Here is a 26800-nt window from a genome sequence, read left to right as displayed (position 1 = left end):
TGCAGTGGGTTAAATTACCACCTGAGATGGCAGAGTCCCGAGCTATACTGGTGTGCACCCTGGCTGCTCCCCTTCTGGGACAGGCAGAGCTAATGTGCGTGGAACAGCAATGAAGATGGTCACTAAGTTGGCACCTGCCACCACATGGGCGATCCGGAGGGTTGGCTTTGACCTGGCTCAGCCCCTGTTGTTGCCATGATCAGAGTTAACCAGCAGATGGAAGATATCTCTCTCTCTCTGTCTTCCACATACTACATTTAAAAAAAAAGTTGTACTTTTAAATATTAAAAAACGTTTATGTTAGGTGCAGTCTCTTACCGTACCTAACATATAAATTAATGCCACCATAGTAATATCTGTACAGCTAAAGAACACGGTGTATCCAGGACTGAGTTCTAGGTGTCTGTTGAGGTTTTCAGAAAGTACCTCCCTGAGACATGGCTCAGTCTCCACGGAGTCACCACTCACCGTCCGTGGAGCAGCCGCTGGTCCCGTCGCTCGAGCAGTACCGCATCTCAATTCTCTGCCTTCCCACTTCCAGCAAATTAGGGTCAGGCAGGCGGGCTTTGCACGTGTACCGGAAACGCTGCTCATAGTGGCCACCATTGTCAGAGATGTTGACAGGCGTCCAGGGCGTCCAGGGTGTGGTCTTTTTCAGCTCGGGGCAGGCATTGGTGTTACAAGACTGGTACTCCTGGAAGAGGAAGCGCACAGCATGTCTCACTAAGAGGCATGCACTGGGCAATTTCAAGAGGCATCCCTAGATTCACACGCAAGACACCAGCAGTTGCCCTACAAATGAAACACGTGTTCATATTCAGTGAGGCACCAGAGCCGGGGCTCACTGTGCAGTGGCTAAGGGGAATTGGCATGACTTCCTGTACGTAAGCAATGAGGACAATACACGCCAAATCTAAGTAAAAACAAAGGTGATTCCAAGAAAATTGTCTTCCTCTCACTTAATATGGTACCAACAACATTGGTTTATTTTGATGTTCATATCAACTACTGTCTTTAAAAGATTCAATGGATGAAACTAAAGTTGCTTGTGGACTGCGTAATACTCTAAGACGCAAGCCTTATCATAAGCCTTAGCGTCAGACTCAAACCCTCAAGTGGCTGAGTAACCTCACGAGGACACAAAGTGTGGAGTTGTTCAGTCTACAAATGCTCTCCCAACAGTTCCCTAGTCACTTTCACTTTCCCCTCCCCGTACCTACCCCCACCCCCCATTCCCTTGTAACCACAGCCAGGAGGGTCCTGAGTAGGCATGTTATGTGTGGCCACAGAGGTGGCATTTAGGAGTAGGGAGATAGAAATCTGCCTGGAGCAGTCCTGATTTGACAAGAATTATAGTTCCAGAGACAACTAAACAGAGGTGAGGCAAAGGTATGTGGGTCTACCACTTGGCAACGTGGCTGTTCTTGGTGCAAGGGAAAGCCACCACCCACGACACACCGAGGCTCTTCAGGACCCTCCAGGGACTCCCCCAGGGCTGGGCCAGCAGGGATCCGGAGCCACACAAGGAGGAGAGCTGGGCTCTGGGAAGCCAATCCGCAGTCACTCTCACTTTGCCTCGTCCATTTCTTATGGCCCTTTCCACAAGCCCAGTACTCGGAGCCTGAGCACTCTGCTTCCCTTCCCACACAATAAACTCCCTGGCTTCCCTGAGCAGAGCAGATTCGGGTGCCCCGGAGGCAGGCTGAGGGGTCAGGGGGTCTGACGATGTCGTGAGCAGCAGAACGAGGACTGCTCATTGCTGGGGTCTCTGGGATCTGGAGTGTGAATGAAATGATGCAAACCGTGCATGTACTGGGGGTTCCCCAAAACCATTTTGGGGGTCTGAGAGTAGATGGTAGCATTCATTAGGATTACATGTGTGGCAATACTCCCAGACAGAATTTATGTATCTGGGAAAGAAGACAAAGCAAAATGAGTATTGGGAAAAGGCACACGATGATGTCCAGAGACACGTGGAATACGTCCATTGTTCCAGCAACTGGTTGTGCCAGTGTGAGTGCAGTGATGTCAAGGAGCCAAGCCCAGGGGAGAAGAGGTACCTAGGGTTCTGGAGTCACTTATGAGCACCTGTGCGGGGCATGCTCTGAATGCAGACTCCACGAAGGCAGGCAGCTGTGATACACACCACAGCACTTGCACATTTAGGGCACAGGGAATGCACACTTATCAGCTTGGGAATGGTGGAAACATACCTGCAACTTAAATCCCCCAACCTCAGCTCCCACTGAGTTCACGCCTTAGACAACATATGCTGAATGTTCCTCTCTACTGCATTTGAACTCCCTTTTCTGAGACATGTTTCTAGATTCTGCTCTAAATCATACACAGTTCTTGTTTCTGCCTGTATCTGTGGGTTTATGCCTTAAGAACTCAACCCCTGAAAAATCATGGTAGCAACTTTCCAGCAGAAAATAAAGTACAATGTGTCCAAGCCATCGGTATCTCAGAATGCCACAGCAACTTCGATTTCATTACTGCTCCAAAGTATTCAAATCAGGTTTCCTGATTCAAAATCCATTTTCAATTTCTTCTTTACAATGGTCAATACTCAGGAGTTCTTTATGATTGTGACTTCATAGTTTTAACAACAAATATATGGAGGAATCATCACTGCCTGTGTGATTAAATGCTCTCCATGCCAACAAACACTAAGAAGATGAATGTCTTCATTTTCCTTTGTTTATAGTGTCTTCTATTAGAACATCTATTGGATGCCTTCTGAAAGGGAAAGAATAGCCCCAATAACTGCCCTAAATCTACCTGTTGGGAGGTGCATACAACACGTGTATGCTCTTTTTCATTTGGCATGGAGATCAGGAGGTAGGGATGCAGAAAATGATGTTGACCTCTGTCTGTGGGAGGAACTTCGGAGATGCCATGCCCCACTCTCCTCTTCCTGGTACCCAGCACGACTGGCCAAGTGTCTAGGAGCTGGCTGCAATGGACTAGAACACACTTAGGTGGGGAATCTAGGCTGTCAAGGGGAGGTGTCTTAGCACTAACGGGCAACATTACCTATAAAACATGAGGATCTGGAATCCTACTGAACACAGCTAGCAGTTACTCTGCACAGTTCTTAGCTTCCTCAGGCCAGAAAAGGCACCTTCTTTATGGAGAAGTTTCTTTGGAATCTGTGAATGGCTGACATGGTTGGAAAGCTGTCTGCTTGCCCCCATGTGTTGGCCCCAGAGGCCAGGGTATCACCTGTCCCAGAGCGGGGCACAGCTCACGGTGAGAGGCTCAATGAGGCTCCTTAGATGTCCGTCTCCTTACTCTTCCTTCACACGAGCTGCAGGATGGCTCCTATCAGCTGCTGTGTGAGCTTGCATTGTGATGTCCTGGTCTAGAATTTCAAGACACAAAACCTGAGAAGTGCTGTGGCCAATCTGTTTTATATTAATAACCAAATTTATGCAGGAATTCATTTCAACCGAGGTCGCTAACGTGGCTTAACTGAAGCTGGATGCTAGAATTTCCTGGCTAACTGTGCCCTTCATGATCTAGCTTTGAATGGAACTTGAACACTGTAGTTTGTAACAAATAAACTACTTCTTTTAGAAGGGATGTTAAAGAATTAGTTAATTGCTATTATTTTTCCAGATACATTTCCTAAAATTCTGGTGGAAAATATTAGTAAGAACAATTCCTTAAGCAATGTTAAACAACTACAAATAAGTCTCTCAAGCGTTCCCTGTCTTTGGCAGCAGTGAGAAAACCATCCACTTCAATGTTCAATCAGAACAGGAGGCTCCGCAGGCCCTGTTTCCTCTCAGCCAGGTCGGTCTTTATGCCCAGCTCCTTGCTCCCCGTCTCCTCCCGTCTTATTATCTCACCCCACACCACACCCCACGCATCTGTTTGGAGGATCCGAGCATGCATTTCAGTGGAGTTTAATCATCTGTTTGTAATTCACTTCCACTGACACACTACAAGCTTGTCAAAAGCAAGAATTTCAGCCTAATCACATTACCAACACGAGCACAGCAGCACTCCTTCTAACAGGGAAATCATATTGATAAAGCCACAGATAAGCCGATTCAAGCAAAATCTGTATACATTTAGGAACAAATTCAGGTGGTTATGTGAGGCCTCATGTCTTCTCTATTTTTCTTTGAAAAATCTAAAATGACTCATATTCCATAGATCCAAAGTGAAGCAGAGAGACGGGAAGGTGGAATTTCGATACCATATGCTCAGTACGAAATACAAATTAGCTTTAAAGTAATCTCATCAGCAGCTGAATATATAAACAAAACGTGTTCACATACGGGAATACTTGTGGTTTCCCCCTGTGTGCTCAGGATCTCTTCCAGTAACTAATCTTGGCATGCTGAGATAGAAGAAAGTTGCTCTGCATAGAAGAAAGAGGAAAGCAATGCTAATCTGCTTGCAAAGGCCCAGACACACAACTGCATGCAGGACCATCAGCTCAGGACCCCAGGAGCCTGTGGCCAGCAGAGCAGAGACAGGAAACTCCGGAACTCCCGGCAGTGGGAGCCAGCAAGAAAGCTACCAGAAAAGACTTACTGGACTCAGACGCATAGTCGCACAGCAACTCTGCTTCCCACCAGAAGTCACAGAAACACCAGAATAACCAGCAATGTGTGAAACCACAGTTCTTAAGACATTGGATTTGAGGCAACCAAATCCACCAGCAGAGAGTGCAGGGAAACATGGGTGGCCATGTGGGTGTTGGCGCGCACAGTATGGAGAAGGTTCCAGGGCTGTGGCACAGGAAATGGGGACCCAGAAGCAGAAGAGAGAGAGCAGAGGGCTGTGGATACCAACCCGAATGCAGTTCTCACCCAGGAGAGGACTGCCCAAGGAAAACAAAACTCCTAAGATATGTAGACATCCCCTCTCAGGTTGAGAAAATGTCAGCAAATGTGTGTGAAGCTACACAAGCACGGAAGAGTGTCCGGCCACAGCAGTAATATGCATAGGGTCACACACCAAACTGCAAATTACCAGATAGGCAAAGAACAAAACCCACACCTAGTATGAGAGGGAAAGATCAATCAATTACCACTTAGCCATGAATAGCAGCTGATAGATTTTGTGGCAGAAAATTAAGACAGCCAATCCAACTTTGATACATATATTCAAGGAACTAGGAGGAAGACTGAGACTATGAAATAGAGACTTGAAAGCTCTAAGTAACACACCAACTGTACAGTGCACAAGTGAATGCAACTGAAGTTATTCTACAAGGTCAACATTAACCTGATATCAAAACCATGTAGCATGGGTGAGAGAGAGAGGGAGAGGAAGAGGGAGGGAGGGAGGGAGGGAGGGAGACCTCTTTTATGATCACTTCTTTCCTATTTCCCTTGGCTGAGTGCCTCTTTCTTGCCAGTACAGGCCATTGAACAGGTGGAGTTGCAGTTACCTCCCACGGGAGGTAGAGAATTTGCCAGTGACTAGGTGGCTTATGAAAGGAGTACTCAGCCCTCAAGCCAGTTCCCATTCCCTGTCTAACCCTCTGCAAGCCACCTTCAAATGCTTGGGACATATCCCAACAGGTGCCAAGCAAATGATCTGTATCAATAATGCAATCCACATCTTGGTTTAGATTAGGTCAACTGTTGAAGTGACTAGCCAGTGTGTGAGTTTATATCCTGTCAGAGAAGTTGAAAAGACACCAAGAACACCGCACGACAGGCTCCGTCCACACATCATTACATCATTCTGCACAGAACCCGAGGACTGGGAGATGTGTGAAGATTTCCCTGCCTTCTTCCCATTCCCATTACTTGTCATAAAAGCTCAAAGGAATATAAAAAAAGTTTTGGAAAAAAATGTGGCTATGATGTTTTACCTAAAAAGTAAACATTTCTCAGTAGAAAAATCGACAATCTCATTAAGCTATATAACAACTACTTCCATACCAACAATTTCCCCCGAGTACCTACAGTACTCTTGTTCATACCCCAGTCATAAACATTTACTATGTCTCCTGCTTGCATGGAGGTCCCTGTGTCTCGGAGTTTCCCTGGGGAAAGACCCGAGGGTGCTTGCATTTCTTATCCCAGCCTGGATTGGGCACCATGGCTGCTCCAAAGGGAACGCTGCCGAGTCTGACCAGCTCTTCTGGGTGTGTTCCTTTCAATCAGCCAACAGCCTAGCCTTTTTTTTTTTTTTTATTGCAGAAAAGCAAATGAGTACTCCCCTGCTTTCTTGCTAAAAACTGTGTGTGTCTGTGTCTGTGTCTGTGTGTGTGTGTGTGTGTGTGTGTGTGTGAGAGAGAGAGAGAGAGAGAGAGAGAGAGAGAGAGAGAGAGAGAGAATTGTAGTTGGCTTTTCCCCTCACACATTACTTCCAGCCTTTTCTTCCCAACACTGAGATAAGCTCACGAGGCTAGAACAACCAGCGCTATTGCTGCGAGCCTTCTTTATTACAGAAGCTGTGATTTGTGGGCACTTGTGCCTCCATAAACTTACGGCTCAAATGAGAAGATTCACCTATTTATTTTATTTTCTCACACTAATGCCCCTAAATTCTTAGAGTGAAAGTCAAGAATTCACACATTTTATTTTTCTGACAAATATGGTGCAAGGAGAAGAGAAATTGCTTCGAGTTAAACGGGGATATGTACTGGCTCTGTGTGTGTGTGTGTGTGTGTGTGTGTGTGTGTGTGTGTGTGTTGGGGGAAGGCTATTTCTCAGTATAACTGAACTGAGTGACCTTCAGCCAAGACTACCACGCATTATTTCCATTCCTCTGACTGTAAGAGGAAAATGTTTAAATGCAATATACCTTGGAGAACACCTGAATGTGCTGTGCAGAGCTGAAGTGTTCTGAGGACAAATCTGGAAAGAGTAAGAACAAATAACACAAACCAGAGTGGGCAGATCTATTTGTCATTGAGGCTTATAGTGCTGTTCACTGGACTTGCACTTACAATAAGACAAAAGTATTTCAAAAGATGTGTAGAAAATTGAATTAAAATGTAGGATTATTTTGGTGATATTTTTATGGAAATCATTAATGAGTTGACTTTTATTTCATCAAGGAAGGACCTCTTAGTTTTCCCCATGACAACTGCTTTTTCTTCAGATCTGTGAGCATTCCATAGACTCTTAAAGAGAAACTCGCTCGTGGGATGAACAGAAACACCATTTTAAAACAGAATACAGTCGGCTCGGACCTACTACTTTAATGGAATTGGTGAAGGTGACATACAAATCAATGGTCAACCTAGGTTTATTTTCCACTATTTCTGTAAAAAGACAAATTTTAGCAAGTCACCCCTGTTCAGAAAGTCTAGGTGACTGGGGGAATTGACACCTTGTGTATACATGATACACAAACATGAGCCAAATAAGAACAATATGTCATGACCACAAGACTTGAATGCTATGATTACATTCAGAATCTAACCGTCTCTGCTGCTTCTCCCAGTATTCCAAGCAGCCACCATGTCAGATGGATAAAGCGAGCCGACTCCTTTCTCCTTCCCTCAGTCGTCTGGCATTCCTGCAGCTGGGAGTTTTCCACCACGAAAAGCTCTGTATGGATTCCTGCTGTGGTATTGCTCGAACTCTTTCTTGTGAGATACTATCAATGATATGTTTATAAAGATCGCTACTTGTAATATGAGGGTTCTTCAAGAAAGTCAAGAAACATGCATATTTACTGAAAAAGCATACATAGACTTCAATTATTTTTTCACCAAAATAGACTCGCATTAACCTGTTAGGACTTGTCCGAACAGGACCTAATGAGCACTTAGAGTAAGATTTCTTAAAACAAAACAAAATACAATAACCAAAGCCTATACTGGAGTCATATGAATTTGGCTACAATTGAAGCAAAGACAAAGACCAAAATTATGGTGAAGTTTGAGAGGAGCAGATAGAATGATGTAATCACTGACACTTTTATAAAAAGTTTATAGAGACAAAGTCCAAAACAATACCCAGCAGCTTACACATGCATAATTTATTCTAAGAAGGGACCAGACCATTATGAAGATGAAACTGAAGCAGTGGATCATCGACATCAATGAGTGAGAGGAAAATGAAACTTGTTCTGGTCCTAACTGAAAAGGATCAGTGGAGAAGAGCAAACACAATAGCTGACATCACAGATATCTGAACAGAATTAGCTAACACCCTCCTGACTGGAAAACTAAGCAATGAAGTGAGCCAGTTTTCTCCCCACACGTGGTCCGAGGTGACCTTGCAGTCCTTTCTTACTCAGGGTTTCTTGCAGACCCACAACTGAGTAGAGTGTGTATCAACAAATCCTGCTAGGAATGGTGTCCCGTGCAATCAAGTCAGCAGGTTCTCCAGAGGTAAGGGCCATTCACTGCAATGGGGCGGATCCTGCAAAACCCTCTGTGATGTAAGTCAGAAACCGCCAAAGTTTGGGGTTGTATCCACGTTACCCATCTTCTGTTGAATCTAATAACAGAGTGAAAGACTGATGATGGAGTCTGAATTTATGAAGCCCTTTCTGAAACCACCCCATGTGTTAGAGAGGGAGAGTGCCCAGAATGCCCACCTCCAACACACATTGAATGCTTAAGAAGATTGCTCTTCATCAGTCCTGTGCTCAACATGATATCCCTGCTGGATTTATTGAAACCAGGCATATCATTTTTTACTGAGAAACTGCTCATTTCCTAGCCCCTGGCCCTGAGTGACCACCAGGAGAACTCACCATGGTTTGTCTAGGAGCTCAACTAGCTTCAGTTGCTTAACCCTCTTAATCCTTTGTTTGTTTCCAAATCCATGGCCCTGTGTGTTGACCTCAGAAGCCAACAGCATTTGACTAGAGGTTCTACTGCTTTCAGTCTCATAAGCCAACATCATGGCTTTCTAGTCTGTGAAACAGGACGGTAACAATGTGACTGGGAAGTGACAAATGAGATCCTGTGTTCACAATAGCCAGCAGAGAACTTGACACAGCCAGCATCTTCGGTTTCCACAAAAGCCTGGATGACGAACATGGGAGGACCAAGGAGTGTTCCGGGATGGCACCTGGAGAAACTGCAAGCCAGTACATTTCTAACAGGACTATGCATAGCAGACTGGAGTTCTCAAACTGGTAAATAATAGAGTTAACTTGCTGTCAAGTTTCCACATATATCATCTCACACCCTCTGTGACGTGATCATCTGCTAATAATTATCTTCTAAATTTGATCTGAGTTTATATAAAACTGTATTTTTATCAGTCCATTACACAAATACAGATTTCATGCTCTAAAAGATAGCAGCAGGAACATTTATTTAATGTGAAATCCCCACAACACCAATGATGTGTTGGGAGCAGTGAGAGCTGAGGTCACAAGCCTGTGACATTCCTCTTTGTTGTACTAAAGCATTTGGAACCGTGGAGCATTTGTTGGCTGTCCAAGCAGGGACCCCATAGTTTAATGGATCTGGGAAATGAGCAGCATCAAGTTTTATCAACATATTTTCCCTATTAAAAATAATCACAGGGGATTGCATGTTTTCTTTAGGCCAATTTACTGTGGGAAATTAATTAAAACTCTTTTAAATCAGGATCTTGAAATAACTTTCTTTTTATAACTTGGATTGCTTAATTAGATTCCCATTACTTCACGGATGTTTCCTGGCAGAACATAGGGACAATGACCTAAATATCTTAGACATTTATATTTTTCAAACTAAAGACTCCAGGAATATTTCCCAAAGGCATTTTGTAATTATGACACACTTCAGAAAGCAGAAGCATCAGCTTTCCATGCACACCGTATCCATCTACCCACTCACCTCTCGTGACTACTGCAGGAGTGTCTACACCATGGGCAACTGGAGAGCTACAGCCTCGGGGCCCCTTAGGCTTCCAAGCTGGAAACAGCATGTGAAGTTCAGGCAGACAATAGAAAGCCCTTCACTCCACTCCTGAAACCACATACTGCAGGAAGGAAGGAGTAGTAGGAACCGGATGTTAAGTAACCTGAGGATGAAGTAACTGACACTTTGGCCAACCCCAGTGACCACTGTACTCTGGTTTGGGAGTCTGAGATGCTGACGTGACCCACAGAGATACATCAATGTCCTGCCAGAGGGAAGGCAAAGACAGCATTTTGGTAGCTGTGGGAAACCGAATTTGACATTGCTCATTCCCTAATAGTGAAGCATCATGGCTGCCAAAAAAAAAAAAAAAAAAACCAGAAACTTAGAGAGCAATCATAGCTGTTTCAAGACAAGTTCAAAGTCTCAAACACAGAAAAACCAGAGACTTAAAATACACAGCTGTCAAAAATAATGGGCTGTAGATAGATGACTTCTTAAGTGTTTAAGATTCAACAGAAGATGGGTAACGTGGATACAACTCCAAACTTTGGCGGTTTCTGACTTACACCACAGAGGGTTTTGCAGGATCCGCCCCACTGCAGTGAATGGTCCTTACCTCTGGAGAACCTGCTGACTTGATTGCACGGGACACCATTCCTAGCAGAATTTGTTGATACACACTCTACTCAGTTGTGGGTCTGCAAGAAACAAGCTATAAGCCTTAAATATAAGTTCATCACTGATGGTGTTTGCGTTGTGGATAAGATCCTCAGGTCACCTGCTCCCTACACCTGACCCTCAGCCTGCCTGCCACTGTACAGGTGACTGCGGTGCAGTTCAAATCCTCAGAACAGTCACATCAAAGTCAGCAAACTTAACCACTGACTTCAAAGCACCAAATGTGAAAAAGACACAGAACAGTCTGTTTATCTTAAAGTCTGTTGTGAAACAATGTGCCAGAAATGTGCCAATAAACAGTGAACGACTGTTCAACGTTATGGATTTTTATCTGCTGATGTGATTAGAAAACAGTGTTGGTGTACTTTTCCAAACTCTAAGTCAGAAATGAAGTAACTGAGCTAACACTGTCCTAACCTGCACTTGCACTCACAGATGGTCACTGCCCAATGATGCCTTCCACATTTTGAACAGTACAAAGTTTCCCCTCATCCTTATTATTAAAGCACATACCTTTTTCATATTAAGATGCAGCTATTTGTCCCAGAGGCCATGTAACTGGAAGTTCACACATGACATTTCCAAACCCACTAATGCAGGCACACATCCATGCTAGAATGTGGCTTCTTTCGCATACTGCATGCGTTTCTCAACTGCAGGAATGTGGAAAATACCTCACTTGAAATATTGAGAATCCCATACTTTAAACGACTTTCTGGCTTATCTTATTGGAAATAGTGAAAAATTTAAACATGGTCCATGCATCAGAAAGTCAGTTAAGTCCAGTGTATGACTATTGTTAATTTCTCCTCAACGGTATCTAAAGCCTCATGAAAACAACAGCAGCTCCTCACTTAATACACTACTAAAGATCAACAACTATGGTTCAAGTGGCCATGGGTTTGGAATCCATACAGGCAAGTACTGCGATATGGTCACCTGCGAGCGCTCTGCATGGCACCATCCAACCACTAAAGACAGCCAAGGGAGAGTGTCCTTCATGTAGTGGCCAGTAATTAACTAATCTTTTCTGACATCAAATGCAGGTGAGAGAGCTGGAAGCCCGGAGACACATTTTTCCCACACTTGACCATACTGCTCCAACCTCACTGTCTTCCTGTTGAACTGGCTGTGATTTCCAGCACCATGCTGAATGCCAGCGGGGCTGGTAGGAGTCCTTGGCTTTTACTTGACTGCTGCTAACCTTTCACCACTAAGTATGATGACATTTGCTGTGGGATTTTTAATGGGTCTCCTTTATAAAGTCAAACTAGTGCTTATTTACTCTTTGTAGAGGTTTTCTTTTTTAACATATTATGAATAAGTATTAACTTTTATCAAACACTGCTTCTGTATCTATTAATACAACTAATAGTCTCTCGGTGTTGCTAGGATCAAATGTATTACTGACTCTCATCATAAATATATTCTGAATGCATTTGAATACATAAATCTAAGTGAACACAAGAATATAATTGTATCATTTACACCTAAGGCATGACTAAGTTTTTTTGTTTGTTTTTTTGCACAAAACAGCCTGTTAAGCCAGGATCCTTGGCACCAGACAATCTGTACTAGAAGAAAAGATACCATTCTTTGCCCCAGAACATGCAGGCTAACCAGCCAAGCCTGAGCAAAGGTGCTGTGACTCTCAGCAGCAAAAAGGTGTTCTAACTCAGACAGGCACCTCACAGGGCAGCAGCGCTTCTGGTCTCCCACTGTCTCCCGTTCGTGCTCACACTGTGTACCGGGCAACTCAGCTCCTCTACCTCGGCCTGGGTGAACCTGCTAGGGAGGACTTCGCCTCAGAACAAAGCCCTTCTCCGTTTACTGCCTCTCCTAGCCAGCACTGCTGGCTCTGCAACCTGCAGAATCTTTCCCCAGACCGGGAAAGAAAAGGCCTCTAAAAGCACAAGTGAGAGATAAAAACACAATTCACCAAGTCGAAAAAAGCCTTGCCTGTATGTCTCCTTACAAATACTATGACAGTCAGGGGACTTTGGTAATCTGTGTCTTTGACCCTGACAGCTCTTTCATAGTTGGAATGTTGACACACATTGCACACAGCGACCGAAAAATCACAGACTGAGCAGCTGAGCTCTCCCTGACTCTATATTCCTCAAGAGCCAACTCCGAGGCCACAGTTTCATAAATATGAATGTGGCAAGCTTGTATTTTGGAAGTTACTTAAGTTAATTAAGATAGAATTCAAACAATGGAAGCCAAAAAAACTCAGTCATTTCACAATCACATCTCCTAAGGGTCCTGTCCTACAAAACGAGCAGCAACAAAGAACAAAAGGAATAATTCTGCTAAGTGATAGTGGATAGTATCTCCTTCAAAAAGCAATCTGTTCAAATTTTTTAACAAAAATATGGAAGATGCAGTAGCTATGTCAGAGTTTTAAAAACAAATCATTTACTATGAAGAAAATACAGGGTTTCCCTTGTCCAGGCTCTTGTCCTTGTGCTGTGACCTCCGTGACTACTGATGATGATGGAGAAGCAAGAACAGGAGAGCCCTGGAGAAGAGAGCAGGTGTGGGCACCCCAGCCAAGCTGCTGCATCCCCTCAGGAGCGCACGCACAGGGATGCCATCTAGTTAACAGCCCTGAGATTGCAGTTTACAAAACTCAGGATCAACCCAATTCTTCAGAGGTGTTCACACTTCCAGCTTAGGACTGCTGCGATCGTGACGTCTCAGCCAATCCCTATGAAGTGAACCCTGAAGGTTTCTTAGTGATGGTAACAGGGCACCATCAGGGCCAGAAGCAAATTACTGCATGACGGTTTGCATGAAAATCCCAGGGCGTCAGCCAATCTTGTGCCAGTACATCTTGGTGGAACAAATGGCAGATGATTCCATGTTTACCAGAAGTCCCAGTGAGCACGTATCTCCCCAGGCCTCAGTCTCCACCCAAACAGCCCCTTGTGGACTTGATTTGCACACAGCCTGTACTTGGGTGTGGCACCTTCAGCCAGGCAAATGCCTGCCTTGATCTTTGGTATTCCTTCTCTTACCACAAGGGAAGTCACTGAGGCCAAACACTGCAATACAATCGGACTCCTTTCTGCCCATCTGCACCCACAGCCACTGGTCCTTTCTCACTGCGCTTCAAGACATGTTAGCAGGGGGTCTGAGCTGCAGGGGTTCAGCTAACACACCTAGGCGAACCAGGGGAAATCAGAAAATGTTTCATGAGTATGTGGAGGATGACCTAAAACGGGCCTAAAGGCATCAGATTTAAAATTTTTATTTTCAAAGACAAGCTCAAACATTGGAATCAGGTCACTTTAAAAAGTTAAATTCTGATTTTTAATTAGGTGCGCTTTCTTGGTTATATATACTCAAGTCTTGCCAGTGGGGGGGGGAGAGGAGTTGTGAAGAGCTTGGAAGGTCATTCCCAAGTATCCTCTAATACCAGAATCAATTTGAATGAGTTCTAGCTACCATGACCGCAGGCATGGTGGTTTTGGGTTCTAAATTGTATCATTTGGAGCAGGCTTGTGAAGCTAATTAGAAAGATTCTGAAATGCTTTAAGAATATGAACAAGAAGTGAAATGTTCATAGGCAAGTAGCACAGGAGATACATTAAATATGAAGCAGGGGCTGCTTCTGGGAGTCAAGAATTTCAGAAGGAAAATCCTGACCGCAGAACACGCTTCAGTGTTGAAGACTGCACTAAGGAACCCAAAGGTGCGCAAACAACAATCCCTTCATTCAAAAAGATGCTGGCACGATTCCACTAAACGGTCACTGCTTTTCTAAAATTAATCATCCAGGAACTTAACAACTACGTTCATTTATTCATTATCCTTACCACTGTTGGCTACTGAGAAATCAAAGGAATTATCTCTGATTTTAAAAACATTAACTTTTTTTTATATTAGCAAGCTTTAAACCAAATAGCTCTTTTGCACAGGACTAAGTAAGTTTATATAATGTGTTTTCAGGAACATTAGCCTAGGAACACCTACTAAGTTGAATAAGTTGTGATAAAGGAAGAAGCTGAAGTAATGACAGGGCAAAGCAGCACCTACAAGTACAATTAGATACTCATTTCTGACAGTAGAACCCACAGGACTTTTTCCCTGTAAGAAAACAGTAATTTAAAGTGTGATATGGCTTACTTATTTTTGCAATCATCCACAGAGACAGACTGTGATGCTGATAACACAGGAAAGCACGGCTCCAACGATGTCAGAGCCAACACTACATGAAGGAGCACTGATTGGCCACGTGTCCCTCAGTCTTGTATTGAGGCCTTTCAGGACCAATGACATCGGTATTCCAGACTTGTATCTTGCAAAGCCATAGTCTCCCAAGTGACGCTGCTTACAGTTCCTGGTCTCAACCACAGCTCCTCCAGGCTGCAGCTGTCACGCACAAGCTTTCAGGCTAGCCCCTCCTGCTGTCTCAGCTTGGCCAGCCCCTGGCGTACCTGTGGGTGCCTTGACCTTCTGTTCACAAGCAATCTCTCTTCAGGCAGATTCAGTGTGTGTGTTTTTTTTCCCCTTAATTGTTCCATTGGCACTTACAACTTCCCTCTTGGTTTCTAGCCATTAGAATTATATATTTTCTTATAAGCTGAAAAGTAGCCTCGAGGAGAGGCTAGGAAATTTTACTGTGCCCATTTGCCATATAAGCAGTTCTTTTCCCTTGTAAATATTCATCATTTCTGACTGAATACACAGATGCAGTTCTGGAAGTTCTGCAAAGTACAGGGCAGCAGGAACATGTCTCACATATATGCATGCATCTATTTCTAAGCGGGTAGCATCATGGGACCTCGCACTAAACACTAAAAATTTTAATTCTCAAAAATGACATATGGGATTGGTAGAGTTTCTTTCCTCCTCTTCATTTTCAGATGTCGAGACCTTATCATTACAACTTCCAAGCAGAAGATAAGAGAGAGAGACCAGTTCTATAAACTCCATAATGAGCGCTGTCTGGCAAATGTCAGGGGCTCTCCGGGAGGACCGGCTGCCATCTGCCTGCCCCACTATTTCTGTCTCTTCTCAGCGTTAGAAGCTCACATTTCCTCTGCCTCTGGCTTCATGAGCTGAGCCAGAGTAATTTTAGAAGGCGGCTTCCACAGCTTCCTGACTTCTCAGCCAGCCATTCCTCCCGCCCACACGGTGACAACGGCTCCCTCGAGGACTGCTCTCTAATAGTCTTGAACTGGGCAATTTCACAGGATTAGATTGGCGGGCACAGATGTGCAACATGCCCCACACTGTGACAGAAGCAATACGCCAAACCGCAGTGTGCAGGGCACGACTTTCTCACGCAGTATGGCTTCTAACATGATGTAAGCATGGGACACACATGCAGTCCGTTGTGGCCTTAGGACTCTGTCTTGCCATGCTGCCTTTCAGAGCAGGATCTCAAAGATGGACCATGGAACACAATGAGGAGAAAACTGTCCTTACAACAGTTACTGGGTCACAGCTCAAAATATTTCAGCACTTTTTCCTACTGAACAATTTTGAAGGCCTCCAATTCTACTTTTGTACTGCCACTAAAAATGTTAATAAAAAATAAAATTTAGCAATAGCTGCTTATCTTAACACAGAAAACTTCCGAACTAGGCTCTGGAGGAGAAGGGATAGCATTGGGACAAAAGCAATCAAGGCAGCTATGAAAAACAGTTGGTGCTTGGAAACATTTTTTTTGGTGTGCTCCAACATCTGTTGCTTCTTTCTTTAGTAAATTGAAAGTTGCTTTGAAAATGAGTATGTATGTAAATTATTTTAACAACAGAAGTTATACATGTTCAGTAATACCACTGGAGGCACATAGACGAAATAATAGAAAACAATGGGAAATGCAAATCTTAAACAAATGCAAATTAAAACATGTTGTTGATACAATTAAACATTTATATTAATCCTGCAAAGGAAACAACGGTCTGCTACGAGCCAAAATGGATAATAACTACAGTGCGATTAACTAAAAAATTCTCTGCAATTTTTTTAGTGTGTGAATTATTTTTATGCCACAACCAATCTGTGGCACTTGAAAATCAGTACTAAAAACAGACTATATTCCCAACAGATCAATGTTATAGGAAATTCTGAATGTTACAAGACATCATGAAAGCATACAAAACACCCTAAAAGGCAGATATTCGGACAAGAAAGAGAATCAAATTTTGTCTTGATAGAAAACTATCAAAAAATAAAGGGAAATAATTTAGGAGACAGAAGGAAGCAAATAACATAGACTGATAGACAATGACCAAATGACATGGGGTTAGTTTTCAGGTGTCAATTCTTTAGTCAAAACACAGAGATTGGACTCATGGATAAAGACAAACAAAACATAAAAACAAAACATAAAAACAAAACCCAAGTCTCTTTTAACTGCTGTCTAAAAGGAACTCACTTCACAGATGAGGATCCTTGGAACTTGAAAGCGAAGCAGCGGAGAGACATTTCACACAAATGGAAACCCAAAGCAAGCAGGAGCAGCTCCTTTCACAACAGACACAATGTACTTTAAAACAAAGATTATAAATTAGACACACAGAAGGCCATTCAGTCTACATAAAAGGATCCCTTTAGTAAGAACTTGTAAGACTTGGAAATATGAGTTCATTCTACAATAGAAGTCCCAAGCATAGGAAGCAGGCATTATCAGATCTAAAGAGAGAGATGTCAATGCCATGATAGCTGGGAATGGCATGGAATTCCCGCCTCCCATGGGCTCACCCTCCAGATGAAAACTCAGGAGGAGCGGCACGTGAGCGCAATGGCTCTAACAGACACTCACAGACTATTCCATCCGGCCGCTGTGGGCACATGGCCCTGTCACCCAGGAGACAAGACACACCAGGCCACAAGTCAAGCCTCAGTGAGCGCAAAGGAGAACAAACTCATGCCAACTATCTTTTCAGACTATAAAGCAATAAAACTAGAAATCAACAAGAAAAATAAAGTTTACAAATACAAACTGAATAACAAAATGCACAAATATAACAAAATTGAATAAAGAATATTCCATTGAAAAAATAAATGCCTGTGTATCAGTTTTGCTCCAGATACAGTGTTTTGCTGCTGTTTTCTAAAAGTTCTTTAGAAATTTGTCACGTGTTCTAAAAAACTTGAGCAAATGGTTAAAAACTATATTGTCCTATAATTTTAACCAGCGAATAGTTAAAAATATGCCCTGTACAAATGAAGTTGAACATCGTTTGACTGTTGTTCATATCCCTTGCATATTTCATGCTGAGTTCTTGTTTTTACATTTATATGTTGAACTCTTTCTATGGCACAACTTTCAGCCTTTGACTACAATGTAAAATAAATATGTTATCTCAAAAATACAAATTAAATATTCACAAAAATGCTTGGAAAATGAATATTAAAATAAAGCATATCAAAACCCGGGACACAGAGAAAGCAATGCGAATATGGAAGTCCGTGGCAATGAATGATACCTTGTGAAAACAGAAGTATTTCAGATAAGCAAGCTAACAATGTAACGACACATCTCAAAGACAGGAAAATAAATAAAACACCAAATTAGCAAGAGACCAAGAAATCACAGCAAGAGCAGGAAGGCTGCAGTTTAATACTACAAAAGGAGAAAAATATTAAAAGCTGTTTTTTAAAGGATGAACGAACTTTCTACTACTAGACTAACAAAAAAGGCATGAGCAAACAAAATCAGAGATAAAACATGAAAAAAATTACATTCTAATACAACAAAGCAAACACTTAAAGAGCTGTAATGAATCACTATATGCTAAAAATTTTTGAAGACTCAAAAGAAATGGAGAAAATTCTAAACACACTACTTGCCAAGATTAAAATAAGAAGATTCAGGGGCCTGGTGCAGCAGCATAGTGGCTGACGTCCTCGCCTTACACGTGCTGGAATCCAAATGGGTGCCAGTTCTAATCCCGGCAGCTCCACTTCCCATCCAGCTCCCTGCTTGTGGCCTGGGAAAGCAGTCCAGCACAGCCCAAAGCCTTGGGACCCTGCACCCAAGTGGGAGACCTGGAGGAAGCTCCTAGCTCCTGGCTTCGGATTGGCTCAGCTGGGCCATTGCGGTCACTCTGTCTCTCTTCCTCTCTGTATGTCTGCCTTTCCAGCAAAAATGAATAAATCTTAAAAAAATAGAAGATCCAGAAAATATATTGTAATAAGCAATGTGATTTAAGCAGTAATTAAAAATCTCCCAATGAAGAAAGCTCAGAATTTATGGCTTTATAGTTGAGTTCTACAAAACACGAAGAACAAATATCATACGATGGCCTTTACAGGTTCAGGAAGTCCTAACCAAGGGTTAATACGCACAGCAGGTGACAACAAAACACCTCTTGACAATAACACAACTCAGTTAATAAAGAGCACAAATAGATGTTTCTCCAAAGATGAAATACAGACATCCAACAAACACATGTAAAAAAAAATGCTCAATTCTACCAGCCACGTGGGAAACACCAAGCAGAAACCACAAGGATAGGAGGGAGCAGCACCAGGGCCCCACAGGCTGACCCTTCATCTGCACGCACAAGGGGTTGGTGGCTACACTCCACACTGCCAGCTCTAGTCCCGCTGCTCCACTTCCCCTCCAGCTCCCTGCATGCAGCCTGGGAAAGCACTGGAGGACCGCCAAAATGCTGAGTCCCTGCACCCACACGGGAAACCCAGAGGAAGCTCCTGGCTCCTGGCTCCTGGCTTCAGCTCAGCAGCTCTGGACAGAGCAGCCATTTGGGGAATGAACAGGTGGATGGAAGATCTCTGTCTTTCCTTCTCTCTGAAAATCTGCCTTGCCAATAAAATGAATAAAGCTTGAAAACAAAAGCCACAAAGTGAGTTCACCGCCTTGGAGTTAGAATGGCTGTTATCAAAGCCAGAAAGTCACCGATGCTGGAGAAGATGTGGGGCTGCGGGAACTCTTACACACTGCTGGGGGGAACGCAAGCAAGTACAATAATGAGAAACAGCAAGGAGATGCCTTGTAACATCAGAGCGAGAACCTTCCATGACTGCTGGGTTTATGTCCAAAAGACAGCCAATTGGCACATCTCAGGGATGCCTGCTCCACCAAGCTTTGTGCGACACTGTTCACACCAGCCAAGGCACAGAATCACCCAGGGCTGCAGTGAGATGTACGGATACGAACAAGCATCGGGTCAAACAGTAACTTCCTGCTTGAGACACTGACATGGAACCAGCATATCTGACGCTCCGTGGATTTCCCGTTGCTCCTGGCCTGCCCATGGCTCCCCTCCCTCCCTCTCTTCCTTCCCTTTCAAGCAAAGCTAAAATAGCTAAAAACAGGTTTTAAAATGTCGTCTATATACGCAATGGAGAATCATTCAGCCATAAAAAATTAAATCCTGTGATTTTTCCCAAAAAAGCATGGAGGACATCGTAGTAAAGGAAAAAAAATTGCTTGGAGGGCAATTCAGCTGCCTAAAATGATGCAGAATGCCCCTGGGGTGTGGAATCTTGGGATCTCACACTGAATCTCACTGCTTTGGTAGGTGCATTTTCTACAGCACCCCCAGGACCCTGGCCCTGCTCAGGATGTGCAGGAACAGGTTTGATCATTCCCACTGCAAGATTTCTAGTCCCCCACCCTGTTTTCCCATGCGGAAACAGATCACGAAGAGGCGAGAGGCCACTCCCCAAAGCATTTTGCAGCGCTAATGTGCTACCGAAAAAACAAGGTATTGCATAACAGCGCCAATAGTTTTTGCATGTCATAACCTATTTTGAATTGGTAGTCTTTCCTTGCTCCTAAATTTGGCCGCAGCACCATTATCAGACACAAACAAACTTCCGTGTGTCGCATCAACTCTGATTAACCTTCCCCGAGCCCTCTGGACGGCATGTATTGATTGCAATGCCGGTTCTTCTTAACCCCTCTGGGCCTTCTGAGGTTTGCTGCTTTTGTAGCTTGGCAATAAATATCTACCATATCCTCCCTCTTGGCGTCTTAAATCACAGCTCTTGGCCAACTGTGTTACACTTGGTGAGATATTTCAGTAAGAAATATAGAGCTGGCAATACTAAGTCTGTTTCTTTTGTAAGTTTTCTTTGCCATATCCGACACCGTCTTTAGCTTTGTTCGTTGACACATTTGCTAAACCTACCAGGGAATATTCAGTTCCATTAATTGAAGAAGCAACACTGCTTATACAACACAGCATTTCCTAGCTTTCTTCTTGTCACATACTATAACATCCAGCCAAAACAGGGGTTTAAGGTTTGAGCTCTGAGTTTATTTCTCTGCTCCCAGTAATCTCGTATTGGTTCTTTCCTGGCTGGCAAGAGGGAACTGTTCATAATATTCCTAAAATCAAGTGTGCTAATGAGCACGAGAGTCGGTATAGAAAGCCAAAAAACTCCTTTTTAAGAAGACTATATAATGTGTGCTAAAAAGGAGTAAAGATATGTAAAGCATATTTTCTTTCTAAATATATTATGCAAATAAGGTCATGTAATTAAATGCTATTTGTACCAAGAGAACCAATTCTCAAACTCTGGCCCAGTCACCCAATCTCAAGTTGTTACTAGGCAAGTTCATTAATCCTTCTACACTGAGTTTTCGCCTCTTCAAGTAAAAGTAATTATGAAAATTGCCTTATAGAGATGTGTAGAGCATTAACACAAAATATTTTAATATCTCATAAGTGCAGTGCATGGCAGATAGTAGCTATTCAATAAAAGCTAATTGATCTTGGGGCTTGGCGGCGTGGCCTAGTGGCTAAGGTCCTCGCCTTGATCCCATATGGCCGCTGGTTCTAATCCCGGCAGCTCCACTTCCTCTGTCTCTCCTCCTCTCGGTGTATCTGACTTTGTAATAAAAATAAAATAAAATAAATCTTTAAAAAAAAGTTAATTGATCTTTAACAGAGAATTTCAGTCTAAATAATGAACCCAGTTTGAATGGTTCTAAATGTATGCAATCAGAATTTAAGGTTTTGACAATATATTGAAGGTTTGGATTTGTTAGACCTGTTTAACAAGTATTATTGTGATTATTAAAATAAGTTCAAAATGAAAGCACTATTGCAGAGATAATCAATATGAACACATTAACATATAATTTAATATTAATATAATTGTTAGCATTCCAAATGCTGTAACATTTCAATATTATTATAAGTACTAGACTAAGATATTGTATTGCTTATGGTTATTGTACAATTCAGATGGACTAATTTTGTATTAATATAAAATAATCTCCAGATTAATATAAATATTACTGTGAAGCTATTCAAATATCATAGAACATGTAGCTAGCTGTTATTGTTACTGCATTTAAAGGTAAGACTTCTATTTTTTCTGAAATATGGTTGCTGATAATAATGATGATAACTACTATTTTATGAGTATCTTTGCCACTGGGCCAGGATATACCACTGTGCATAGATTTCAATTTCTTTTGCACCAAAATAAATAGCTCTTTTAATGCCCTTTTCTGTGAATTTGGAAAACTCCCACATGTGAATATCATGTGTTTTATGGGATCTTTGAAACAGTGCTCCTAACACCACTTACAGACACCCACCTGGAGGGGTGCAACAGCAAAGCAGATTTCCTGGTGGCTCAGAGGCAGAGCCTGAGTGGGGGTAGGGCCTGTTCTTCCCAACCACCTGCCCTGTGGGGTCACAGGCAAACACAGAACACCTGCAGACTTGGGGTGCAGAGCCCGGGGAACCCCACAGGGCGCTGTGGGCTTTAATGTACTCAGAATGGGGGCAAAGGTGGTGTTGTTTCTTTGTTTTTTTTCCAACTTCCTGACAGACCAGCAGAGCCTCAAAGGAGGGGTCTGCCAGCCGGAACCTTCTCCAGTGCCCACAGGGCCACAGAACCACCTATTTCAGAGCTGCCCCTGTGATCTGGGTGGGCAGTGGCGCAGTCCAGGGGGCCGTGAGGGGCTCCTAGCTGCACAGAATGGCAAGACAGCACCAGATCCAGGTCCTTGGGATCCTGTCAGTCGGGTCCCCAAACTAGCCAAGGCTCCAGACCCCCATGCAGCCCACAGGTGGTCCCAGGCAGGCTGCCAAGAACCTCTTCTACAGGGATATATGTAAGGCCGGTGATGACTCAAAGAACAGCAGAAGTCGGGCAATCTCACTGTGAAATTTCAGCTCGAGATGGTGGAGCCAGGAAGATGAGGCGTCTCTCAGAACCTGTTTGTACTTGAAGATACAGTCCTCAACTCTCCGTTTTGTCTATAAGCTGCTGCAATAAGCAGGAACTTCGGGGTCTTACATTTCCACAGATGTTATCACTTACAGTACAGGCAACACTGCATTTTGCACATGTTTTTAGCAAACCGGAGCTCCAAGAGCAGCTGACACGCAGGAATAACAAAGAAATGAAAGGAGGAAGGGAAACTTCAAGGCGAGCCTGCTGCCAGAACCTGGCACAGCGGCCCTGGCTTGGCGGGACCTTTACCCCTTCCCTAATGGCTCAACCCCAGAAACACACTTCGGCTGCCATTCAGCTAGACATGGACATGGACTAGACCACTGCCTGGCTCCCAAATCAGTGAACAGCCTACACTGAGAGCTACTCTGTCCATTTAAAACAAAAACAAGACCAAAAAAAAAAAAAAAAAAAAAAAAACCACTTCCTTTATAACACGTGCATTGTGTAGCCAAAAAGTTAAAATCTGCAGGTAGACTATTAAGACCAAACAGGCACATTGTTTTTGCTAAGTATCATTTGAATACCAAGCTCTTGGAAACTTAACAGAGAATATGTCGCCCGAGACATCCAAAGCAGCCAAGCCGGCCTGCATCACGTGAGACCCCTGGACTGACATGGATGAGTGCTCCTGCCTCAGAGGGACAGGGACCGGAAGCCTTGGCAGAGGGAAGCAAAGGCTACGCTGCTGCCGCAGACATAATGACTGTCATTTCGTGTTGCAGAATCACCTTCCTGGAATTGGACAGCCAGGAGTTTAGGTTTGGTGGGAGAAACAGAAACATCGAGAAATTGCTGCTAGCCTCACTGGAGGCACCCATGGTATTTTTCTACCTTGAAAAGCTATGGTGACATTTGGTTCATAAACCATAAAACTATGATAAATGAGGAAACAAATATATTGACATTTTAGAAAGACCTTGAAGCTTTGCATTTATAATCAGATGTACTGCAGGTACACACCTGCCCACACACTCCAGTAAGGAAACAAGAGCTAGGCTACACTCAAGTGAATGATTAAAACTCGTTCCTGAATTCTTGCACTTCAAGGAAAGGCAGGAGCGGGGTGAGCTCCGGGTCCCAGCAGGTGAGTTGATCCTTCCAGTAGGAGGACAGGCCTTAAGCCCCCGGCATCCGGGCGTGCAAAGAAAGACACAAGTCCACTGACCCTGCCAGTGCTCACAGATTTACCCTCATATCTTACTGAATAACAATGTTAGCCTCTGAACTCTGTCATTTTTCTTGGTCAAGTTTATTTAATCAGACCCGGAGCAAATGCTGCAGATTCCATTAGAGGACATTCAACTGCAAACCCCAGGAAAGCAAAGTTTAGCCAGGGCCTAGTGTGAATAAGCCGCCTCGGAAGCCGATTCCTCTGACTTTCCCAAGGCTATCTGGGGCATGAGTTTTTCATGCCTCACAAATTTAGCTCCACAAAGCACACAATTTTGGCTCAGCCCCAGGAACCAAGAGATGGAAGTGTCTCAGAGACCAAAAGAGAGCTCCATGGAAGGAGGCAGAGCCAGGATCCTCCGCAGACTGCAGAGAACACTGGCCACTGCCTCTCTGAGCATCCTGCATGCCATGTCTGCTGGGCTTACAGAAGTGACAGGAAGCGCAGCCGCAAGGTGCTGGGGAAGAGCAACACCAGGGGAACTTAATGCAACAGTTTAAAGTGTTACCAGAAATAGGACCTGTTGAAGGCAGCAGTAAAACAAAGCCACGAGGAACCTCTGGCGTCAACCCTGAGGGCTTCACAGTCACCTGATCGGCAGGTGCTGTGAGCGGAGCTTCAGGACCAGGCTACTTACCACACTGCAGCCTGCACAGTCGGGCCCATTCTCGCAGGTTCTTCGACGTGCTTGGATGCCACCCCCACACTGGGCTGTGCATCGTTCCCAAGGACCCCAGCCGGTCCAGAACATGTGTGGGGGGCACAGCAGATGCTCATTGCAGTACCTGGAATGTGGAAACCAAGAGAAGGGAACCATTCAGTGCCCCATGAAATGGCAGACCTTTCCACTTGCCGTCCCTGCACCAGATGTTGAACACATGGGCATGCTGTGTGTGGGGCGGCTTTTTTGTTTGGAGTGGTGGCACCATACAAGTGGCAGATGTCACGCCAGCCATGCTGTGTATGCACAGACGATGGGATGTATGGCAGACGATGGAAAAAAATACTAAACTCACAATGCAGGATGGATCTTCCTGTGCAGCCAATTAAAAGAGAAACAAAATAAAACAAAACCCTTCAAACAGACACCTCAAAGTAAGAGCATATAGAAATATCAAGGTAGGGGTATTTATCTTCTGATCATAAATAGTGAAAGACAAAGTAGTTACCAATACAAAGTCAGTGTAGCTTTATTCAAATTCATTTCTCTTTGTGGAGTCAGGTAAGTCCCATTACCTTACCCGCATAAAGTCGTAAAAGTTGAAGCAGGAGATTAATATGAAAACCTATGCTATATACTTAGCTTATAGTGTCTAAAACTAATTTTACACCCTCAAAATGATGTCATGATTAAAAAGACCATCAGTCATTCAACAGAATTACAATACAACTTTACAAACATCTGCCCTGAGGTCTGCAGTGCTGGAAGGCACTCTGTTCTTCTGCATATATTGTGAATTTGTCAATTTTTTAGCTAAATACACAAAGCATCCTTTAACTCTGAGCAGCCACATCTTCCTCTTGTCTTTCATTCTACAGATGAAATGGGATGAAGTGAGCAAAACAGCAAAAACATGAAGAAGTTATTGTGACCATAATCAAATAGAGTGCGAAAGATGGGGTGACAAACCAAGTGTCTACTAAGCCCAGACTTAGGTTCTAGAGAACAGTAGGATGGGAGGTATTTTCTCCTGCATCCTCCTCCCTTGCTAGGCCATCCATCTTTTGAAACAGGACACAATGGTTCCAAAAGCCTGGCCCAAGTCAGCCAGCTTGACCACTGTAGGCTTCATCCTTCAGGACACTGTGCCAACTGGAAACAGGGCACCAGCTCAGAAAGTACAGCACAGAGAAAAGCATCTTTTGAAAACTTCATGTGATAGGTAAAGACAGAAAGCAGGTGGCAGAAACGAGTGAGCTCTCATTCATAACTTTACTTCCTCAGACACCTGCAATTTCCAGCAGTAGGACATGGTAAAAGGAGCTGTGTATGCAAGCCACATCTCCCACGTGCAATGGAGGGGACTCAACCACTTGAACCAACACCTTCTGCCTAAGCTGGAGTCAAATGCTGGTGATGTGACTTGAATCCAGGCACTCCAGTGTGGGGAAGAAGTGTCTTCACCAGTATTTCAACCCTAGACCAAATACCCATTGAGGAAACACAATCTTAGCCTACCACACCTTCACAAAAATCCATACACTGAAAACAAAACACATTTCTAGGGTCAAAAATAATGGCATACAGTGGTCATCAATCAGGAACAGGCATCTGCGGTGTCGCTTTCAGAAGGCAAATGCAGCTACGATGCGACTGTTTTGTTGCTGTTTCTACTGCTTTCTCCAAACCTGGAGATCTTTGTGGAGAATATGAGGGTGTCAAGAGCAGGAATTATAGTCACAAAGCTAACAACCAGGCCCAGCTGAAGGGGTCCGCAGGATGAGGACTACTGAGCACCTTCATGCGTTCGTGCAAGAACGATGGCAGAAGTAGAGGAATGAAGTCTGAAGAGTAACCAGGCAGAGGGAAGAGTAGCAAAGGGGAAAGCACACATGGTCTATACCTTGAATAATAGTGAAGGCACATGAACTCTGTAAGGAACTGAGCAAGTCCTGCAGAGCTCCAGAGACCAAGATGAATCATGACAGCGGCAGTGCAGACTCCAGGGACTGTCTCTAGGGACTGGTGTCTCCTCCTGGGGCTCTCCCAAAGCCACTAAGAGTGGAGAAGCTGCTATGAGGGGCTGCACTAAACAGGACAGGTGTGGTGCTGAGTGGATGGAGGGTCCTTCCAAGAGGTCAAGAACAGGTGTGGGTCTCACAGATCCTTTCGGTCACAGCAGAGTGCCTGGAACAAACCGGAGGATGCTGTCTCCCAGCCACATCCAAGAGGGAGGAACAGTTTTGAAAAGCACCGTGAGGGTGGCTTTTCTTGAACAAAGTAGACTCCAAGGAAGTCCTTGGAGGACCCAGTAAGT

General features: G+C 43.8%; 1 protein-coding gene across 4 annotated transcripts in view; it reads right to left on the bottom strand.

Annotated features, from left to right (window-relative positions):
* The window catches only part of SEMA5A (semaphorin 5A), a 317265-nt gene that overhangs the window by 16316 nt on the left and 274149 nt on the right, over positions 1-26800 (bottom strand). For all 4 annotated transcript variants that reach the window (XM_058680133.1, XM_058680134.1, XM_058680135.1 and 1 more), the window contains 2 exons: positions 24460-24607; positions 469-694 (listed from right to left, as the gene is read on the bottom strand). In XM_058680133.1, coding sequence (XP_058536116.1) covers positions 469-694; positions 24460-24607 — 374 coding nt within the window. The remainder of the gene's footprint in view (positions 1-468; positions 695-24459; positions 24608-26800) is intronic.

The sequence above is a fragment of the Ochotona princeps genome, chromosome 23, assembly GCF_030435755.1.
Source record: "Ochotona princeps isolate mOchPri1 chromosome 23, mOchPri1.hap1, whole genome shotgun sequence".
Classification (NCBI taxonomy): domain Eukaryota; kingdom Metazoa; phylum Chordata; class Mammalia; order Lagomorpha; family Ochotonidae; genus Ochotona; species Ochotona princeps.
This window is presented reverse-complemented; position numbering and strand designations above follow the sequence as displayed.